The following is a 22,042-nucleotide window of genomic DNA, read 5'->3' as shown; positions in this document are numbered from 1 at the left end:
TAGGAACCAGGAAGAGTGAAACTCCCATTATTGGCTAAATTGTAGAAAATTTGGCCTTTACCAGCTACTGTTGTTGCAAGGCTGTAAGGAAGTGGTGGGTTGTGGTCTATTTTAGTCATGTGGTATTGCAGGCAAACCAGACTCAACTTGGAGAATTTATTTCATAATTTAGTCCAGATAACATGACATTTTGACTGCTGACTTGGATGCTGGGTAGGAGCACTCCAAACCACAGCACTCTTAGCAGGCATCTAGAAGAAACACCTGTGTCCCCTCTGCCTCCAAGACAAACTTCCCTTGCTTTTTGTCATGGGTGAGCCTTGGATCACCCCAGTTCCTTTGTGAGGTGAGGTGACAGGCAGTGCAGGAGCTCCTGCACACAATGGCTTCTTTCTGCTTCTCCTGGATTTTTACTTATTTTCTCCTTCTGCTCCTCGTGTCTTACATATCTTCCCCCACCCTGACATGGTGTTCCTCCCACTGGGAGTACATCTCCAGCCACGTTCTCAACATCCCCCTCTCCCTCTTCTGTCTCTCCAATTAGTATTGTTCCTCTTAATTAATACTGACTTGTTTCTGCCAAGTGCTGTTGATCTTCCTCATTGTCACCTGATATACATGGTATACATGGAATATTGAATTAATTTAATAAGTCAATTAAATAAATTAAATATTCCTATAACACGGAATAGCCTGTTAAAAAAAAAATAAATCACTTTTGTAATGTTTTTTTCAGAGAATCCCCTGTCAGGGAGCTTGTCTTAAAATGACCATGAGTATTGACAGAGCAGACCAGTATATTTTATACAAGTGCATTGTGGTTGCCAATAAACCTAAAAATATTTAAAGAAAAAAAAAGGCAGCAATATCACTTACCAGAAAAACCTCAGGCATGGTCCTTATTCAATGGAATTTGTTTTCCAGTAAAAATCCTGCTGATTTCACATGATGGTGCAGGAATGCTGAGCAGTCAGGCTGATGTGAAAAGTGCCATTCAATTTTAAAACGAACATATTCTTCTCTGAAGTCTAGCACCAACGTCTGTACATACAGTCTGCCAGTGCTTTGATTAGATTGGATATTCTTTTCTAGAAAGTGCAGGAGATGGATGCTTCGAGCTGTGCCTGCAGCTGATGGAAGTCCAGCAGCCCATCTCTGGGGACTCCCATAGGGCTCAGATAGTGCTTAGCCTGTAATAGATGACTTCTGCAATCAAGTATTCTAGGAATGGGAGAAATGTCTAAGATCTCTTTACAGATAGTCATAACAAAAACTGTTTGAGCTGGTTCTGGAAATGAAAAAAGCGGAATGTGTTTGTGTTCATAAAAATTGGGGGTTTGTTTGCTCACTTTTTCCTTTCTTCCCCCCCCCCCCGTTGGATATGTTGTATCTTTTTGGTTGGTTTGGTTTGGTCAGTGTTTTGTGAATGTTGACCCTGCACCCTATAAAAAAGCGGTTTTTCTCTGTCCTATCTTGGAACCTGGCTAAATTTTAAATAAAATGTCCTCAGTATTTTCAGTGTGGACTGTTCTTTCATCAGTCCTTTTCTTTACCTTGTAGATAACTTCTATTTGCATTTTTTCTATCAGCAGTCAATGATAAGGGAATAATTTCAGGGAAAGAAAACCTAAAGGAGTTTCTGAGTGTCTTGCAGCTCATAGCAGGCATTCCAGTAATGCCTCAGGATCTGGGATTTCCCCCTTCCCCCTCCTTGAATTATTTAGTTCATTTGGTGCTGCTTTGGAATGGTTAAAAAAGCTACTAAAAGAAATACCTTACTCCTTGGGTAGTGACATGTTCCCTGCTACAGCTAGGAATGTTTTAAAAGGTATTTTATTTATTTAAATTGACAGTTTGTGTCATAGCTATATTGATTTGTCTATTTAGAAGTGAAAATTTTGAGTTGTTTATATAGCTAAAAAATTCTTAAAGGTCTTAAGACAATAAAAGAAAGCAAGAAATTCAAATGACAGTATTTTTGTAAGTAAATAAGAATTTAAGCTTTAACTGTTTTTGAAGCACATACTTAAAGATGTGGTTTTCATTAATATATTCTTGTATTTATTTTTTATGAAACTTTCCAGTTAACTAGAAGGACAAAAAAGCTTGATTTCCTCCCCTTCCTCCCTGGTCCACATAATGTTAAGGTTGAATGGTCACAAGAGCATTGGCTGATTGAAGTTTGCAAAACAGCCCAAACTTTGTACGTGATCCTGAAGTAGGGTAGAAGCTGAGAACAGCATTTTGCAACTGTAAAGGTCAACACCAGTTTAAAGAGCTGATCCTCTTTGGAGCCTTTCAACACCAGGACAAAAGTCAGAGCAGGATAAGCCAAATGGACTTGGTGTATTCCTAGAATGGCACAGAAAGCTAAAATCTGACCAAATCTGAACAGCATCTTCCTGCTGTTAGGTCACCACACCAACATACCTCTGGTCAGTGTACTCCAGGTCCTGAGAGGCTTTGTACTGAAATTTGTAAAGCATTGAACAACATCCCCATGAAGAAGAAATATCAGCCAGGTTCATTCTTTTGATACCTGTTGGAACTACAGATTTCAGTCTTTCAATCATTTGGGGACCAAGTAAAAATATTTTTAAAAAGTAAAATATCCCACACTTTTCATTTTTAGCTGTAAATTAGGATTTATGTTGTCCTTCTTTGTAAAGTATCCTTGTGTGTGTATATTGTTGATGATTCTTTTATATTTCTCTCTCTGTGAAAAGAATCACCAGCTGAGAGGGAGGTGTTCTGTTTTCTTTCATAAGAAAACTGTTCAAGACCATAGTTTTGCTTCTTTAAGTAAAAAAAAAAAATAAAAAAAAAATAAAATTGATGTTTGGAATTTGGGACAGGTATAGCTCAAGTCCAAATTTTACTCCTCATTGGGAAATACAGATTCTGACTTAAATACTCTGACTAATATATTGTGGAAAGTGTTTTAAGCATTCATACCTTAATAGTTATGAAATAGAAGTTACAGAAGAAACTGCAATTTATTTACTGCAACTTTCCAAAAACTTTTTTCTTTCCATTGTTCCCTGATGAATGCCAGCAACAGAATTGTTGTGGTAACTTTTGGTGGTGAGCTGTGAAAATTGTAGCAGACATGACACCATTAAAAAAAAAATAAATTCTTCAGCCTGTACCATATGAGTTCTTTTCAGACCTTGTTATTATCAAGGTTTGTGTTAACTTATATTAATTATTTTTGTCTTGTAGCATCAACCTATATTGTCACAATTAGTGGTCTGGCTTGGGTGATTCACTTTAAACATGTTTTTCTGTTTTCTGCCTGCTCAGTAAATGAAAACTGTGGATGTGCATTTACTGTGGCAGATGCTGTTACGGTGATAAATATTCCAGGGTCAGCATAGTGAGGTTGGGCAGATTGGAGGTTTATTTTGCAGGGTTGTTCATGTGGGTTTTTATCCCCTAAAGAGTGGTACAATAGAAGTACTAGCAGTAGAAAATACAGATGTGGTCTGCCCCTCACCCCATTTATGAGGCTCTCTCAAAAATTCGGGTTAGATTCTTGTGCTAGTCTTACAGTAGCTGTGTGCTGATTCTGATTGAATTGTACCAATTCACAGCAGCTGAGAATGTGACTGATACTCTTAGTCTTTATCCCATGAGCCTGTTAAAACAGTGAACATGCTTTGAGAATCGTTTGCTAATGATGGAGATTATCACACTGGGAGAGGTGCTTTTCCCCTAGCAGAATTCATTCTTTCATTTGCTGAGATGAGACCCACCTGCTCTTCTCCATCAAACTTCAATCTTTAAAAAAACATAGTGCATTTTTATTAGGTCCAATGCATTTCTAGAGCATGCTCCAAAAACAAGTTAGGGGGGGAGTAGACAAACCGAGAGCTCAGTCAAGGATTCAGATACTCCATTAAGTGTCTCCAAATGAAACTTGTTTTTTTTTTTTTTTCTCCAGTATTATCATTTTACCCTGAACTTCTTGATAGGGAGCGATATGATGAGCAACCAGTTACCTCCTCTTGGATTCTATTGCTTGATAATTTGTATTTCTTGCTGGAAAATAGTCCGTGTCTCTGGAACATTCTCTGTGCATTCCTTAGTATTTTCTCCTGTGTGCCTGTTGAACCACTTGTCCAAGAGCAATAACTCTTGCGCAGTTCTCCCTGCTGATGTGGGTGGGTGCACAAGCAAATTCTCTCCAGATAAGAGCTGCAAGGACAGGTCTCTGAGCATTCTTGGCAGCAAAGGAAGTTATGCTGAGATTTTGGATAATAGTAGTTAAAGAAAGAAAGAAGCATGGTTGATGTAATTTGGTTATACTCAAAGTAGCATTCAAAAACAAATAGGGATTTTTTTTTTATAATTTTCATTTCAAATTTTTAGTAGGAGAGTCATGGGATCAGTTGGAAGAGAGTTAAGATCATCAAGACCAGCAGTAAAGCCAGCGCCATCACTGTGACCCCATAACCTCATAACCACATCACCCAGTGCCAGATCCAGAAGCCTCTTAAACACCTCCAGGGATGGTGACTCCACCACTTCTTTGGGCAACCTGTTCCAATGCCTGACCACCCTAAAAGTGAAATTTTTTTTTCTGATATCTGATCTAATCTCCTCTGCCTCAGTTTAAGGCCACTACACCTGCACATCAGAGTTCAAGGAACTAGCTCCAAGGCTACTAGAAGAGTTGCAGAGTTTCTTTTCACAGTGATACAGACCCATGAATCTTAATTTTCTAGGCACAGTAAATATTGCCAAACATGTTAAGTGATGTGATGAAATGGCAATGAAACATTTATTCTTAACAGTTCAATTATAAATGTCAGTCTATTGCATTTTATTTATGCTGGTCATTCAGCAGGGATTTGCTGTCATTTTCCTCTTCTCAGCTTTGTGAGACAGGTTCAGACCCTCTTGTCAGGAGAGTGGCTAAACTCTTCCCTCTCTTGGGAAGAAGTGTGCCAAGTTCAGCCTCTTTCAGCTATCAAAGTCAAATCTTTATTTAAAAAAGAGTTCAGATCTCTCTTACTAGAGAAAAGTTGTGTTTCTCTTACCTTTCTCCTAAATATACAAATATGCCTCATTTTGACTGTCTAGAATTTTTCATGAGGCATCATGAAGATTTACCATGGGAACTCCACTGAATTCTCTTCTCTCCATTAGAATCTTGTATTATCTGCCATGGATTTTGCCTTCTAATACGTGATTACACTTTCCTTGACTGATTTTGCTGTAGAGTATTCATAGCTAATCATATTGAGGAGGAACTTCTCTTAAAAAAAAAAAACCCAACCAAAAATTTCAGCTGTATTTAACATTCTTTTGCCCTAATGTACCCTGAGGATATTATTTAAGGAGAGAAGCAGTAGTTTTCTTGGGCTAGTTACTGAGATTCAAAATGCTTTCTTTTTTTTAGGTCCATCTTGCTAGCATTAGACAATTTTTTTTTTTTCTCTTTGCATGCTTCCACAGGGAACTGCTTTTAAAATAATATTTTAATTGCATTTCTGTATGAAAAAACCTGTTTTAAAAACACAGAGAATATATTATTTATCAGTTATGAAATTCCTGATAAGTTGAAATGAATCCATGTTTACTATGCAGTTTTGAAATGGAGAGGTTGGTTCAGAGACGAGGGTAAATACATAATTTTATTTAAACATGAACAGTGAAAGAGTACATTGGATCTACTGTAAAATTTGCTTAGCCCTGTCCATTCTGAGTTTACAGCTCTGCTTCCATGATGGACAGTGAACAGTGTTCTGTGAATTTTTCTGCACTCTTGGTGGTGGTTTTGTTGTGAATCTTTTCTTTGCATTAATGCATCTGAACTTGTGTCCAAAATCATGAGCTGTCCGTCGCAATTTGCAGTATTTACTTACCTAAAGTGAGGTCTTATTTTGCAAGAACATGTGGTGAGAAGTGTTGCCCTAGAAGGTGTTTTGGTTACCACAAGGAACTCTTCAGTGCCCTTGTTGTTCACTTTTTCTCACACTTTCTACTTTAACAAATATTCTTTGTCGGCCTGATGGGGAAAAGTGGTTGTTTATTCAAAGCTGTTTCATGAAAATTGTCTAAACCAGACATAGCAGAGGGAGAGGAACCAGACCTTCTTCCTGGTGGTAAAGCTCACCTGTGAGCTTTACAATGGCATATATTTGTACATCACTTATGTGTTTAGTAGTAGGACTTCACCAGGAGAAGGAGGAAGTGCCTAGAAGTTACATGTCTAGAAGTTACCAATGAATTTTTCTGTGACTTGGAGTATGCATTTAATTTCTTTGGCAACAGTATTTAAGGTAGTCTTCTCTTTAATTTTTTTTGTCTTCCCTTTTCCCTTGTGTTATTGGGGTGACCTAGTGTGTGGTTCTTCTCTTACCTTCCTTTCATGCATACTCTTCCTGTGGAAGGAAGAAATGTTCTGTCATTAGGTGCTGTAATTCAGAATGGTATGGTCTTTTTTTCTTCCTAAATCTGCGTCACAGTGTTACCCCTTTCTTTGGCTTAGCTTTATTCTAAGCTTATTCTTAGAACTAGAGTTGAAATTTGAATTTTAAATCCGTTCTTTCAGCTGAGTTGGTCCAGGGTGTCACTTCAGCAATCCCCTGCAGATACAGAAGGAAATGAGGTGAATGCAATCCTGCAGATTTGATGGAAAACACAAAAATAAGCTGCAGGATAATTCTGCCAACTAAGGAAAAATCGCATGTTTTTTTGTTAACAGCTGCTGCTACTTGATCTGAGTAAAAGATCACCCAGTGTGTACTAGGAATTCATAAAGTACTTCCTTGTATGAAAAGAGCTATTAGGTAGCAGAACTGAAAAAAAAGATTGACTATGTTAATATGATTTCATTTATACAACATTCATCAAGCAATATGCAATGGGGGTTTGAGTTACTGCTTAACTCTAAAATGTAAGTATGTGGCATAATCATTATTACCTCATATATTTCTTACTAAATTTAGCATTTATAGAAGATTAAAGTAACTGGATGTGGGGAATGGCCAGAGTGTGTTTCACTGGCACAGGCTGTGAAGGATGCTAAAAGGGGGACAGTTTTTAGAAGTGCAAAGATGCTGCTACTCCTGACCCAATGAAGGACCCACGATAAGGGGATTTGAGACCACTGAAGTTTATTTCCTCAAAGAAGCAAGTGTGGGTACATAATGTTTTGAGCTTCGGCACTGAACAAGTATATATTGCTGGAACAATACCATCTTAGTTAATTTATGTTGAAATATGCTTTGCACAGCACATGAATTTTAATGCAGATGAAGCTGCCAATGTGCAAACCATGGATCACTGTTAATTTATGATGTAAGTGATCTGCACAGGAAGTAACCTTCGAGCAGTGCTTCAAAACAAGGAGGTATGTGTTTAAGGAGAAAATCCTAGGTGTTTTAGACATTTACCAAATGTAAATTAGAAGAAAGGCATTCTCTTTCATTTGCCTTTTAGGCTCCTGGGAATTTTAAGGTAGCTTAGACTAATTTTAATCTTTCTATAAAAACGTGATTCTGAGAAGACATTTTTAACCTCAGTGTTCATTTATATAAAATTAAAATGCCAAAAAATCGCTAGAAATGCTGATGTGCTCAATTAAGCAGATTATAGATTTTCCGGAAAGGTTTTCTGATTCCATGCTGGGGAAACATTCAAGTTTGCATACTGAACACATCTTCTCACTAAAAACACAGGAAAGCATATATTTTTAGGATTTCGCAGTGAAAACACAGTTCTATGTTTTTTGCTATGAATTTCTTGATAATTTTTCATATTGGCAATCAAAACTTAACAAAGTAGTCTTCTTTCAAGCAGCAAAATACTTTACAAGAAAGTCACCATTTTGAGATTTAGTTGAATTTGATAAAACTTTAATTTTATCTCATCTCTCACAGTACACATTGCTTGAGACTTTCTGGACAGGAGCTACATGTTCACTGTGCTGTGCAAATTAGCAGCAATATCCATAGAATCCATAAATAATAATTGCAAATAAAACCTAGTCACAAAATCACATGTGGTCCAACCTCTTGCCAGCATTAAATTCTTTCTTACAGCATGTTTCCTGATAATTATATTGTGGAATGTCACACTGGCTTATCCCATATGTTAATTAATTGCTTTGGCTTGCTTATGAATTTTAACAAAACTTCTGAAAGCTGTTTTTTCATCTGCTGTAGTCACTACCCCCATACTGTGCAGAGGTTGTTTGGTGAAAATTCCAAGTGGATGATTACAGTAGCAGAGCTCCAATTATTTTGAGAGACAGACTCAATCAAAATTGTTAGTTTGTAAGTAAATTGTGAGCTAGAAAGAAGGAAGTGAGCCATAGAATTTTATCTGTGAAAAACAACAGCTTTCTTACCTTCTCCTTAGTATTTTCAGAAATATTTTCCATATATTATTGATTTTGAAAATAACACTTTTGCTTTATTTTCCTTTGAAAAGCTGGACGATTAAAGCAGTATTCATAGTCAGGATTCCTCTGAAAATTACCTTGAAGATGTGATTCTCTTGCAAAGCACTGTACATATCCATAATACCCCATATTGCCCTGACAGCTTTATGTGCTATGTATGAGACACTGAGGGGGAGGCAGACCTAATAGAACACCTCGTTAATGTGTTTATTGCCGTAGATTTGGTTTCCCTGTGTGAATATACTAATTTTTTTGTGTCTAGTGAAAACATAGACTTCTACAACTCACTCTTGACAAATCACACAAAACTGTACCTATCTGGGAAGATCTTCTTTTTCCTAATATATCTGGCTACTGTAATGGTGCAAGTTGTTACTTCAGCAATCTGAGTTTCATATTGTACAGGAAGACAACTCCATTTGTACTAAAGCTCTTTGTGTTCAGACATCTGTCAAGTGAATTCTTCCCTTCGCATACCTGTGCATGATCACTCTTAAAAATTTATTTCCCATCACTTGGTTTTGAGTTTTATACCTTACTAATGTTTTTGTGGATGTTTCGTCACAAATTTCTTGATCATGAAGGTTTCAAAATGACAAATGACTATTTAAAAAAATTTTTAAAAATACTTCCTTCAAAATAAGTCTCCTGGGTAGTAGCAAATATGTTTTCCTCGTGGATTTAAAGACTTAAAAGTGCATCACAAATAACAAGCTGAATGCACAGCATATGTTTCTTCATGATTAACTCAACGAGACCCTGAAGATCAGTGTTCTGCCAGAAACCTCTCCCACATTATGTTTAAAATGTGATGCCAGTTATTATTTTGAAATACTTTTCATTTAAAATGAAACTCTGTGCAGTGGTACAAGGTAACACTATTGCACTTAGAGGAGAGCATGAGAAAATAATTGAGTAATAGTTTGAAAAAAATCTTTTGCATAGGTACTGCTTTGCAGGCTTTATGAAGATTAAACTTTTTTAATGTCTGTGTTATGCTGGGTTCGGTAATATAGAAATATTGAATGTAATTGACTTTTCAATTAGATTACTTGTGTGTATCACAATTATTCTCACAAATGTTTCATGATAACAAAACCTAAAATTGTTCACAGTGCCCTGACCAGTTCTGAAGTAGAAATTGAGAAATAAAAATACAGCATACCAAAAGATTTTGAACATTACAATTCTCAGGGTAATTAAGCTTTGTAGTATTTTTGGTCTTATTGTGGTCAATTTTTGCCACTTCTTGCCCCCCCCCCCCCCCCCCCCCCCATGAAAATTTTATCAGGCCTCTTGTGGCTTTTATCCAGCTTGTGGCTGTGAAGTAATGAATTGATCCTCTGGAATTTGGAGTTCTGGGGTGACTGATGTACCAAGGTTGATATGGCACTGAGTACCTTCCATCCTTACTGAAGCTGCAAAGGACAGAGGAGGCTTTACATTTCTTCAACTTAAGCCAAACCAGAAACAGGAGAATGCTGTGATTTGAGTCAGCAGGGAGCATACTTGGGATTTAAATACAAATGTAGAAAAAGAATAGATCTGTTGAGTGTCTAATACAAGAAAGTCTTTCCTTGTGTTTGTATTGAACAAATACATCAAAGTGCTATTTAAAGATTACTGATTTAAACAGCAGCAGTGTGTTGGGGACTGTAAGCTTGTTAAGTCTTAGGCTTTTCAATTTATTTGAACTACCACTGTTACTCAAGGAGGCTAATTACAACACATGCTTTAATGGTCAAAACCATAGATCTGCATATTTAATGTTCTGAAGTGACTGAGGTTTATACATTTGACATAATTTTTAAAAAAGTTTTCTTGAAGCATTCATGAAAACCTGTGTTAGCCAGCGTGGTGGATTTAAAGATGTATGATCCATTTATCCCTTATAATGTAATAAAAAAAGTCATTTTAAATCAAGTACAATAAATGAAATCTTTGAACTTAGAGATCTTCTCACCAGAAGGTGGAAATAGTCCAGACTGAAGGATGGGAAGATGGCTTTGGGCTTGTACTGCAGATGGTCCTCCAGTGAGGACCATTGGTAGAGATCCTAAGTTCCAGTCAAACCTTGGAATCCAGTATTTTCTTTCTTCCAGTGAGACATCTTTGAGGAACTTTGTGGTAGGATGACCATCAGGTACCTTACTGTAGTTGGGATTTGCAGTGACCAGACCTGGAGACAAGATCTTCAGCTCTTTCTGTAAGTGCTGTAACTCCAGAGCTGCTTGGCAGTGACTGGCAGAGCCCTGAGCTGCTGTTGGGATCCCACATGGCTGCAGCTGGGAGCTCTTGTCCTCATGGCAAGGCACAGACCAGGTGTAGTGATGGTTAATTCCTGGCTCATTCAACAGCTGAGTTCACTTGTCCAGGTTATACTTTAGTGGGGATAGCAGAGTTTTGCTAAGTGAGACCTTATTTTCCTGACTTCAGTTAAAAGCATCCCTTTGACTCCTCTTTTGGATATCCAGGATTGTGTAGTTCCGAGATAATTATGTTAATCAGTTCTGTTCTCTCTATATCCCCTAAATGAGTATTACTTGAGCTATTAAAGGAAAACAGTCATCTTAGGGCAGGATATAGCTATATTATGTTAATAGTATATTATTATTTGGTGAAGTATGCAGATAAAAACCATGGAGAAATGCAAGTTTAAATAGCCTGAGAAGGGCTGGAGAAGATAAATTTTTAAAAGAAATAATTAAGGTGTAACAATATTAGTTTGGCGTGGCTGGGGAAGGAAGGGAGAGATGCATCCTTATACAGAAAGAATTGAAGGTATAATAAAATAACAGATTCATAGACATTAATTGATTTTGTGTCTGATTCTAACATCTCTAAGGTTCTTCTGCACAGAAAACACACTAAATGGAAATACATTTATTTAAAATACCTTTGGGGGCTTGAGGGAGTTTGTGCCTGCACTGCCTTTTCTTCAGTTCTTGCAGGGTAGGTTTTAGTATTTACATATGTGAGTACAAGGGCATAGTTGATGCCATCTTGTTAATGGAGAGGGAGATCTCCAGGAACTCCTGCATGTCCAGTGAGTTAGTGAGCAGCCCCAGGCAATTAATTTGGCTTCTGTTTGTTTGCCAGGTCCTCAGCAGCATCTTGGGGGATAAAAATACGGGGCTGCCTTCATGTGCTGCTGTGGAATGTCAGTGTAGCTCTGTGGTATTAGTGCAGAGCTGTGCAGCTCAAAAAAAATAATGAGCAATGTGGGCAAAAATCTGATTTTGGATTAATTTAGTGTCTGCTTCCCAGGACATGAGGGCCACCTTTTTCTACTCAGGAGGTTCAACCATGTCTTTTCTTTTTACATTGATAACTTGCAAAATTAGCAGAGAGCAATTCCTTAATAAATTACTTAAGCTCATTCTCCCTTTGTGAAAAATAAGATTTGATTAATCTTTCATGTGATCAGTTTCCATGCCAGCATGAAGATAAGCTGTCAGCTGGTACCAGTTCAGCGGAGGAGCTGCTGTGGCCACTGTGAGTCCATGGGGATGCAGAGCTGTCAGATCCTTGCCTTGCACGCTGCAGGCAGCACTGGAGGAAAAAGAGTTTGTTGTGTGCACAGCCAGCTGCTGGTGTGACCTCGTAGGGCTGCGAAGAATGAGGCTGCTGTGGGAGGCTCGTGGAGGGTCGGCAGGGCCTGCAACTGTCACTGAAGAATGGGAAATTTTAAGTGATGTGGGAAGGCCTAGCAGTCTTTGTGCATCAAACCAAACAACCACTCCAAGCAGATTGTATAAAATGGAATTGTTTCTTCCCCTTTGCTTTTTCTTTCCACTTCAAATAAACTGAATCTCTAGGTGGTACTTGGCATACTAACGGCCTGCTTTCAGCTGATTCCGTTATATAAGAGTGTGCGCAATACTATAATTTTGGTAACATTTTCAAATAGCACTGACTAGAGATTGTTTCTACTGCATTAGATGTTGAGCAAGAGTTTTTTTAATTATGTTGTCATTCAGCAGGAAAAATTTCAGATATTTAAGTGCTTCTAAATGAATGAATTATGCTTTTTACAATGCTGCTCAAAATCAACAGTCTTGGTTTTGAAATTAGTCTCTGAGTTGTGGACTGCAAACTTTGACTTGTGTGTGGTCTCTGTGAAGGTGTTGATGGGAACAAGTTTTTGCATTAGATGAAGTGTATTTCTTTGTTCTGTATTTCTTTATTCAAATATAACTTCTAAATCTGAAACAGCATCTTATAAATGAAATGAGATTGAATATAATTCATGTGTTTTGTATCAGTGTTCCAGCACTGACTGCAGCGTTAACTTCTGTAGCCTTCCCCTTGCACAGAGTGGATACAGGTCTAAAATACTGGGGTTTAATAGCTTCTCTATAGAAATCTATAATGATGTGAGTATGAGGTTTTTTCCTATAATACCAAGACTCAGTAGGAATTTTTAAAAGTATCTCATATGTTTCCTGTGTTCCAGTCCCTTTTAAACATGGTTTTGTTGGGTGGTGTCTTATTTATTTGACCTCTAGAGCAGAAGGGAGTTGCTTTTTACAATTAAGCTGCTGTGTTTTCAGAAGCTGCAGGGGAAGGCAGGCTCACTCGGCATCAAAGTGGTTCAGTTACTTTTGAGAGGAAAAGCACAAATTTCTTTGCTAACAAAACCAGAAGTCAGAGGCCTCAGAATGAAATGAAAGTAATGGAAAGTCTGAAGATCTATCAGGTCAAAAGTTGCTTTTCAAGCTTTCAATACCTAAACTGCCTTTTTAGGCTTAGGGTAAGAAGTGAAAAGACTTCAATTTTTAGTATTAATTTGGTACCTAGTAGCAAAACTAATTTTTTTCCCTGCTACTTCCTGCTTGTTACTTAGAGTTAGATTTTTAATTTTGAGAACATGTGAGTTAACTCTCCTAAGTCAAACAAAGTCTCAGTGCCTTTCCTTAAGCACAATAGTAAAGGAGGAAGCTTTTTTCTTATTGGGAACTCAGCTAACAAAGCTAACCATACAATAGTATGGTCAAAGAAAACAAAACAAAAATCATTTGAGTTTCAGTTCAGTAGTACAGCACAGAGTGCTTTTACAGAAGAAAAAAAAGTTTTCTTAAGCTGTGCAATGTTTTTCTTAAATTAGGTAGCTATTTTGATTTAAAATCCTAGTTCTGTACTTAAAATATTAGTTTTTCTTTAGAATTCAGAATCCTTGTTTACTTGTTACTACAAATTGATGCTGTAAGCACTGACTTGCAAGAACCTATACAGAAATGGTTTTGTACCAAGAGCAACCGAGGCTAATACAAACTTTGTCTTTGTTTTCAGTCCAGAGGAGCTTCCTGTCCATGATGTGGTGATAGAAAAGGTAAGTCCACTGTCCTCCAGGTTTTTTACTAGTAAGTAAACATTTACAGATTCATAGCTTTGAAAAACAAAAATCATTGTGAAATGAGTTGATAAAGCATTTTGGTGATTTGCATTTCCAAAGAAGCACATTCCAAGTCCCCTTAGAACTGTTGTCCTTGAGGCCACAGATCCCTCTCGTTCTTGTATTTGCTCCTGTCAGTGACAGTGACTGTTCCTCTCCCATTTTGTGGCCTGGTGAAGGAAATGGAGCTCACACCCAGCTCTGCCCTGAAAGAGTGAAAGCTGTGGTCCTGTGCCAGGAGCTGCCATCAGCTGTGTGGGGGATGGATGATGTGGGTGAGGTGGTGGCACTGACACCAAGGTGTGCTCTGCTGTCCTGAGGAGCGTGGGGTGCTTTGTTGCTTTGGGAAATGGTGACAAATACTCTGCTGCCACTACAGTGTGGTGACCTCCCTTGGAATGCTGAGTTGCTGTGCTGGGTGTATTCCGGATGTGCAGGTCCTGTTAGCAGCTGCTGCGGGTCCTAGTCCAAAAATCCTTCTGCTGCTGGAGGGTTCTGAAGAAGTAGTTTGACAGCTGATGTGTTGGGAATGTGGAAGAATAATGGGGAACTGAATTTCTGCTTGTCTGGGCCTAGTTACTGTTGGTATTTCCCCTTGGTCAGTCCGATCTGTTGTTACCTCCAACACCAAATCTAATCAGAAAACTCCAGATAAAGTATTTAAAGCTGTAAGTTTAAGTTGGTCCTCTTGCCTGCACAAATGAGTAAAACACATGGAAAAAGGATGGAATGACTTAATTCAAGGCAGCTCAGCTCCTTGAGTGTTAGGAGCAGCAGTCCTTCTGAAAATTACTTTGTGCTTCAATTATATACTGAAGCTAGTAAGAGATGCTTACTGTAGAAGAGTGGAACTTGTAAGTCTCTTTTGTTTTGCCTTGGTTCATGTGTGGTTTTGCATACACAGCATGAAATGGTTGCGTTTTCCTGCCATGTTTCATTACATTTAATAACACAGTGAGTGTATGTGTAATTTCATTTCCATCAGAAGGACACAGCAGGGGGTTGAGTCGCTGAGCAGAAATATCAGGCAGCTTGCAGCTACTGTGGTAGATGTGTTTTGAAGCTCTGATGCTCTGTGGCTTTGTAGTTAGCCTTAAATTATTTGGGAGAAATAGTGTCTTGGTTCTCTGTCCTAAATTGTGTTCATGCTGTCTCAAAGTGTCAGCATAGAAACTGTATTTATGGAGTCAGTGTTAAATTGCAGGTCTAGTGTGTTTTTATAATTATTCAGTGATGCTCCTGCATTAGACTCCTGGTTACACTCCTGATGGTATCCTGACCTCTGCTGGTCTGAGCTTTATCTGGCTTCTGTCAGCAGGGCTTGAATTTTTGCAATTTTCAAGATACCATTCATAAGGATTACTGTGTTATGTTAATGTAGGCTAAGATTAAAAGCTTTCTGCACAATGTCTTTTGAAGTCACTCGGCAGAACTCTTTATGCTTTCCTTTTGCCTTGTGAATTTTAAAAAATATTCCTGACTCAAATTTTCATTTCATTTGCAACTTATGTAAAACGTTGATATTCTTGTGTATTTGTAATCTGTTCTTCAGATACAAAAAAAATCCTTAGACTGGTATTTATGTGTGTGTATGTATTTTTGGTCATAATATCTTTACTCTGTTACTACCTTAACAGTAATAATTACTCATTTTGTGCTTCATTACTTTGCTGCACATTTAATATCTTAACTGCATCAAATTGTCCTACGTTATGAACTACTTAAATTTGACACGAATCATCCAGCACATCTCAGATAAAACAAGGGGAGGAAAGATTTTCTGGAGGAGGAAAGGAGACAGAGCTGACATCAGGAAATCTGGAGTCTGTGTCTGACTCTGATTTTGAAGTTCTATGAAATGTTGCATAAGTAATTTTCAGTTAGGTTTTATTATTGGTTTACTTGATTATAAATTCTCTGGAGAGCAGTTCAGCAAGTTCTGGTTTTGTGTGAGGCTTCTGCTGAAGCATTGCTTTAAGTCCCTGGCACACATGCTCACAGGGAACGTGGAGTGCTGCACACGAGAGGGGTGCTTGCCAACTTCGTGATCTTTGTGCTTTCACTAGTGCATTGTTTACTGACATGAGAGTAGGAAACCAGCTCTGCTTCAAGTAGGCATTCTGTTACTCCCAATGGCAAAAATGCTTCAAAGTGTAAAATGTACTCAGAAGACAGATAAATAGATTTTTTTTTTCTTTTTTTGGTGACAACTACATGAAACTTGTCTGAAAGAGCAGAAGCAGCATCCCTCTGCTCTGCAATGGGCTGCCTCAGATCTGTCTGTGTTTTCAGTGTTGTACCTGTTAGACATGAAAGTGAGCATAATACAGACAGGGAAATAAATAGCTAAAAGTTTTCAACAACTGAACACAAAAATAATTGCTATTTTGACTACAGTAGCATCACTTGAGAACGGGTGAGTTGACACAAAGACATAAAAGCTTGAACAAATATACAATTGAAGTGAGCTTCTGGCTCAAAAGACCAAAAATCTTGAAAGCAGATCAAACATACAAACAAAAAGACTGTGGAAGCAGATAAGGTTTTATTTTTTTTACCAATTACATGAACAACCTGTTGAGGGCAGAGACCTTTCCTGACTTCCTGTTATTCCTGCAGCCTAAACTATGCCTAAAGAACAGCTGCTTTAAGAGATGTTGAAAATGCTGATTACTTAAAGGGCTTGCAAGTGTGAAGGAGAATCAGAAACAGTTGTGAAATCTTGGAAGCAACGGTTTTTCTAGCCTTCCCCTCTAACATAAGCCTTAAGAAATACCTTTAAAAAAAAAAAAAAAAGGCAAGTATTTGATATATTGCCCAATACAGCCAGAACCTGAACAGGAATGTGGGCAGTTAATTGTAACATTAGTAGTTAGATTAGGTTGAAAGAGTAGAGGCACTTCTTTTCCTCATAACATTTTTATACTTGTGCCAGGCTTACAGAATTTGAATTCCAATAAAAATAACTTGAAAACCCAAACCAACTTATTTCCAGGACATTTTGTGGACCTACCATAGTTGGGGTGGACCTAAACTTCATTGAGTTGTGCTTCTCTTAATGCAAGGCTTTGGGCTCCTGATTAAAGAAGTTGAGGAAGTTAAAGAAGCCCATTTTATTGCATTACTAGCCAAGAAGGAATGCACAACTTCTGATGGGCAAAAGCTAGAAGTAAAATTAGAATTCTATTGGGACAATAAGTAATAATTTTCTTTTATATCTCCCCAGAATTTTTGGATGTAGTTGACTTTATAAATACTTAATGAAAGTATTAATAACATCTCAGTATCCTGCAGAGCTTTAAAATTAAACTTTTATATTGTTGCCACATTGAATGACTACCATATGAATATCCTCCCTGTCTTTATTAATTCCTGGATTTGAAGTTGGAGATAGAAGGGCTATCTTTTACAATAAAACTAAATACTTGTTTATATTCAGCTCTGAAGAGAAAGCAGTAGCCACACACAGACATATTTCTGCTTTAACCCTTCCAGTCTGGGTCTTCTGCTCCAAAGCTTTATTACAGAGTTGAAATAGTCTAATTAAAAACATGTAAAAACACACAGCTAACTATTAACTTTATAATCAGAGACACTTTGCAAAATGTAAAACTGAGCTGTAAAAATAAGTGCTAAAAGTCTTATGATTGGAACTAACAAAATACAGATTTTTTTGGTCGTGTAGTGCCAAAGTGCCTTGAAATTCCGCGGACTGATGGCTGATTCCAGGTACTGGTTTGGTTCCCAGATTCAAGAAGCTGATTGCAACTCTATCAATGTTTTCATAGATAGAAGGGCAGGCTCTTAAGGTAGTAGGACTGTACTTGCTAGACTACTTAATAAAACTATTATGAGAAGATGGGGTTCATTTATTTTGGTTTGGATTCTCATTCTATCACCTTGCCACTGAAATCTTCTTGTCAGTAATAAAATTTAAGCTGATACATCTTCAGAAGAAATCCTTGATGTTAAGTTACAGGTTAATTCAGGTGAAAGTGTGCCATGCCGAGGAGGACAAGTATGGCAAGGATGTCTAACTTTTAAAGTCTAAAAATTAAAGCTTATTCTGCTCCTGCGCTGTCACTTTTGCATGCATTTGTTTCTGTTCCTTTTTTACTTTGTGCCTTTAAAGAAGGGATGGTTTGTGTGATGACTTAAAAAGAGTAGCTAATTATGTTTAGGGCAAGTCTGGAGGAAGAAGATCATTTCAGAGACAACTAACTTTTAAGTGGCTTGCAGCAGAAATCATTTGCCTGAAAACTGAGTATTAAAAACAAATGGCAGGTTTTTTGATTTCTTTTTTAATTTGCCAAATATGTAAAAACAAAACTTCCAGAAATCATGTACTCAACCTCCTCTTACAAAATACAGTTTTTCCTTAGTGCTGAAAGTAAGAGTTTCTGCTTGGTTTTTGGTTGGGTGGTTTTTTGGATATTTTAAATGAACTGATGTTACTTTTTGTCATTCTCAGATGACTGAATAAAAAAGTTCGTAATGCTCTGTTAAATTCCTTGTTATTTTTAGAAAAACATAAATAACTTTAAATGCATTAGTTTTGGAGATACTAAAAATTTCTAATTCCTTTTCAGCAAAAGCACCTTGAAATTGAAAGAACTACAAAATGGATTAAGATGCTGAAAAGCTGGGAAAAATACAAGAATAGTGAAAAGGTAAAATTCTGAATGCTTTTATCATTGGCTGTTGCTTCTGAAGGAATGTATACCCTGAAATTAGATATCAAAGCCTGTCTTTGATATTTGAAAAAAAAAGCAAAAAAAAAAGCAAATCACACACTGAAAGAACAAGGTTTTTTCCTCTTCCAACATGCAGTAATACCTAATGACCCAACAGTAATTACTTAACAGAATTTTTGATCAAATGCAAGGAATTGTGTTCAGTGTGTTCATGTGTGCAGAATAATCTGTGGACAGAGTGGGTTATGTCAGGTGTGCCATTAAGAGCTAAATACTTTCACTTGCTTTAAAAGCTCGGTGGGGACTTCCATGTAAACAGTTCATTTGCTGAAATTGTGGTCTTGGTCATATTAAAATTATGGAAGTGTTTCAGCTGGAAAAAAACCTGCTGGAGAAGGCTGTTTTCCCAATACTGGGTTCTGATGGGCGGGGGGGGTGTTTCTGGTCTTTTGGCTTGTTGGGTGGATAATGCACATAATCCCAAATTCAGATTCCTTCTTCTCTTCAACATAGTTTAAGACTTACATTTTCTGTTGGAGGTTCTGTTGGTATTTTTTGATACTGCTGATGCACCTGTACTTTACAGAGGACCAAGGATAGCTGTTACGCATCCCAGGTTCCTACCCTGATGACTGGTCTGGGATGGCCTTACTCCCTTGCTGGCCTTCTGCTTAAGTAAATTATCTATGCAAAGTTGAGACCTTAGAAGAGAGAGATTTAGACCAGAATACTTGTTAGCTTGATGAGCAGAGAGCTGAGATGCCACAAGTAAAGCAGAGGGAGAAAGATACTCGGCATGTCCTCTGTTCATCCTGTCTGCTCACTACCTCTGTTTTTGAGACTGGTAACTTCTTTGTTAAAAACCATAGCAAGTGGTTGATCTCTTTCAGGGTATAGCTCAAAATCTAGAAAGTCCATTTCCTTAAAATATTATGTGAATGCATGAAAAATAATTATTTTTTCCCTAAGTTTTTCTTATAATCCTACTTTCTGTCCTGCCATTTTCTCTGGGTGGAGAAACCAGGGTCTTAACACTTGTGACTTTGTTTTGTAAATGTGGCAGTAAGGACATTTTAAAACAAATATATTCCCAAGTCAGAGGGACAATAAAAAAACCTCTGTAACAGCTACTTTGTTTGCAAAGAGAATGTTAATTATGACATTTAAGGTAGCACAATAACCATGTGTCATCTAAGCAGCAGTGGTTGTGCTCTTCAGTCGCTGGTGACATCAGTTCACGAGACACTGAGTTAAATAATCCTTTCTTTACCAGGCATGCAGAAGGTCTAGCAGATCAGCTGAGCAGAAAGAGTTTCAGTTCATGTAACAAATTATAGGGTGAACTATAAATAGTGGCCAGAATAATTCAATATGTTCATAAAGGGATGAACTTGGCTTGAGGCTAGGAAAAATTTTCACTCATTGTTGAACTCTAGTGAAGCACATGGGATTTAAAAAACAAGGGTGTTTTCCTTATTCTTTCTCACATCTTATGTGGTAAGTGAACCTGAAGTTACAGAATAAAGAATCAACTGCTGCCTCCTCCTGAGCATCCAGTGGAAAGCCAGACATTATTTGTCACTACTCTTTATGGAAAGACTGGCCATGTTCTCAGAGTCGTGCAAAACTCACAGTTGAAGACAGTTTTTATCTGGTAGTGTGTTGGAAGAATGCACCAGCTTTCCAAGCTCACATTCTTGAAACGTGGAAGGAGTAGTTACAGGAACAGTTCCTCACTCTTGTTTCCTGTCTTCACTTGACTGGATGAAGTGGTTAATTTTGCTAAAGAAAATGAACAGCCTGTGTGTTAAAATACTCACTGCACCTGACATTGCCATGGTTTCTGTGCAGTGAGGCTGCTCCCGAAATGAATGTTCTTTAGAAACAGCACTGAAGGGAACATTGCAGCAACAACAACAGTATTAATGTTGTAGAATTATAGATTATAATTGTAGTGATGGCTTGGTTTTGGAAAATGTTGTATTCAAGTCATGCTTGTGCTCTCAAGTAAGTAGAAAGGGAGACTCAGAGAAAGTGATGGTTCCAGGTATACAGCAAATATGTACAAAATACAGGACTTTGGACAGCCTGTTTTTGATGAGCCTTCATAATACACAGCTAAGAGAGCTTTGCCTTGAAGGAATCTGTTCATACTGTACACATACTGTAAACAAATCCATATATTTGATTCCATTATCCCAAACTGTCATATGTGTAATTGCAAACTACAGTTTTCATTCAGTACTCTTGCAGAGTACTCTTGCAGTACTTCTCAACTTTTTTTTTTTTTCTGTCATAACTTCACAAAGAGAATAAATGAGAAAACATTAACACACTGGTGGGTGTGTGTGCATTTGAGATGCTTCAGTTTACATCTTCTCCTGGTCTTGACTGCTGAAAAATATCTCAAGAGATAGATGAGGCCTCTGGGAACCTCACACTGTTCTCCCATTAGAACTTTTGTGCTAAACCTTGTAAAAAAGATGGGGTGTGGAATAGAGATTAGGAATACGTGACCATGAGGAATTGGAAAAAAGTAGAAAAAATGTCATATTGAGACTAGAAATGTGCCATGCTCTACCATATTTGGGTAATAGTTTAGGGGTAGTGAAACATGATGTAATAAAGTGAGCCTGTGTACAGCTTTAGAACAGTGTAGAATCACAGAATCATAGAGTGGCCTGGGGTGGAAGGGACCTTATTGATCATTGAGTTCTCGCCCCCTGCCAAGGGCAGGGACACGTTCCATTAGACCACCTTCCTCAGAGCCCCATCCAACCTGGCTTTGGACCCTTCCTGGGATGGGACAGCCACAACTTCTCTAGGAACCTGTGCCAAGGCCTCACCACCCTCACAGGGAAGGATTTCTTCCTTATGTGGGAAGTTTTTTGTTGCCTTTATGTCTCTGGCCAGATTTGATCTCACAAGGGCTTCTAGCTCTCTAACCTGATCCCTGGCTGCTCAGATGGTCCTTCTGTGTTCCTCCAAACTGCCTGTCCTTGCTTTCCCCCGTAGGCTTCTTTTTTCTGTTTGAGATTGTCCAGGCACTCCTGTTCATTCATAAAGGCCTCCTGGTGCTTTTGTCTGACTTGCTCTTTGTGTATAAAACTCCTTGATTCCTCTGTGGTTATATAGGCATCTCTTTCAGTGGAGTTGTCATGTTTCTTACAGATAGCACTCTGAAGTGTGTAACTGCCCTTGTGTCTTTGCTTGATTGATATTTGTCAAAATACAGCTTTCATCTCCCCATCAGTCATTTCTTATGCAGGAAGTGTCACAGAGCAGCAAAGTTTGTGTTTCAGTGTGGTCCTTCTCTAGTTTGTGCTTTTATTTCCTATTTGTATTCTACTCCTTAGTAGTTCAGGGTACAATCAACCACCCACAGATAGTAAATCCTTCCTGGCTTAGTATGATCATAACTTTCAGGAAAGATTAAATAAAACTGTTATATGTTGTATTCCCATTTGAGTATTTCCACCAAAGTATTTCTGTCTTTCCCTGTCTGCCTTCATCTACCTGTGATTGAAGTTGCCTAAATTG

At 37.9% G+C, this 22,042-nt stretch overlaps 1 protein-coding gene across 2 annotated transcripts in view; it reads left to right on the top strand.

Moving 5' to 3' along the window:
* Positions 1-22,042, top strand: part of LOC131591957 (USP6 N-terminal-like protein) — a 109,603-nt gene that overhangs the window by 55,240 nt on the left and 32,321 nt on the right. For both annotated transcript variants that reach the window (XM_058863098.1, XM_058863099.1), the window contains 2 exons: positions 13,706-13,745; positions 18,398-18,478. In XM_058863098.1, coding sequence (XP_058719081.1) covers positions 13,706-13,745; positions 18,398-18,478 — 121 coding nt within the window. The remainder of the gene's footprint in view (positions 1-13,705; positions 13,746-18,397; positions 18,479-22,042) is intronic.

Source organism: Poecile atricapillus, chromosome W (genome assembly GCF_030490865.1).
Source record: "Poecile atricapillus isolate bPoeAtr1 chromosome W, bPoeAtr1.hap1, whole genome shotgun sequence".
NCBI lineage: Eukaryota > Metazoa > Chordata > Aves > Passeriformes > Paridae > Poecile > Poecile atricapillus.
The sequence above is the reverse complement of the archived record's forward strand: the minus strand, read 5'-3'. Positions and strand labels throughout refer to the sequence as shown.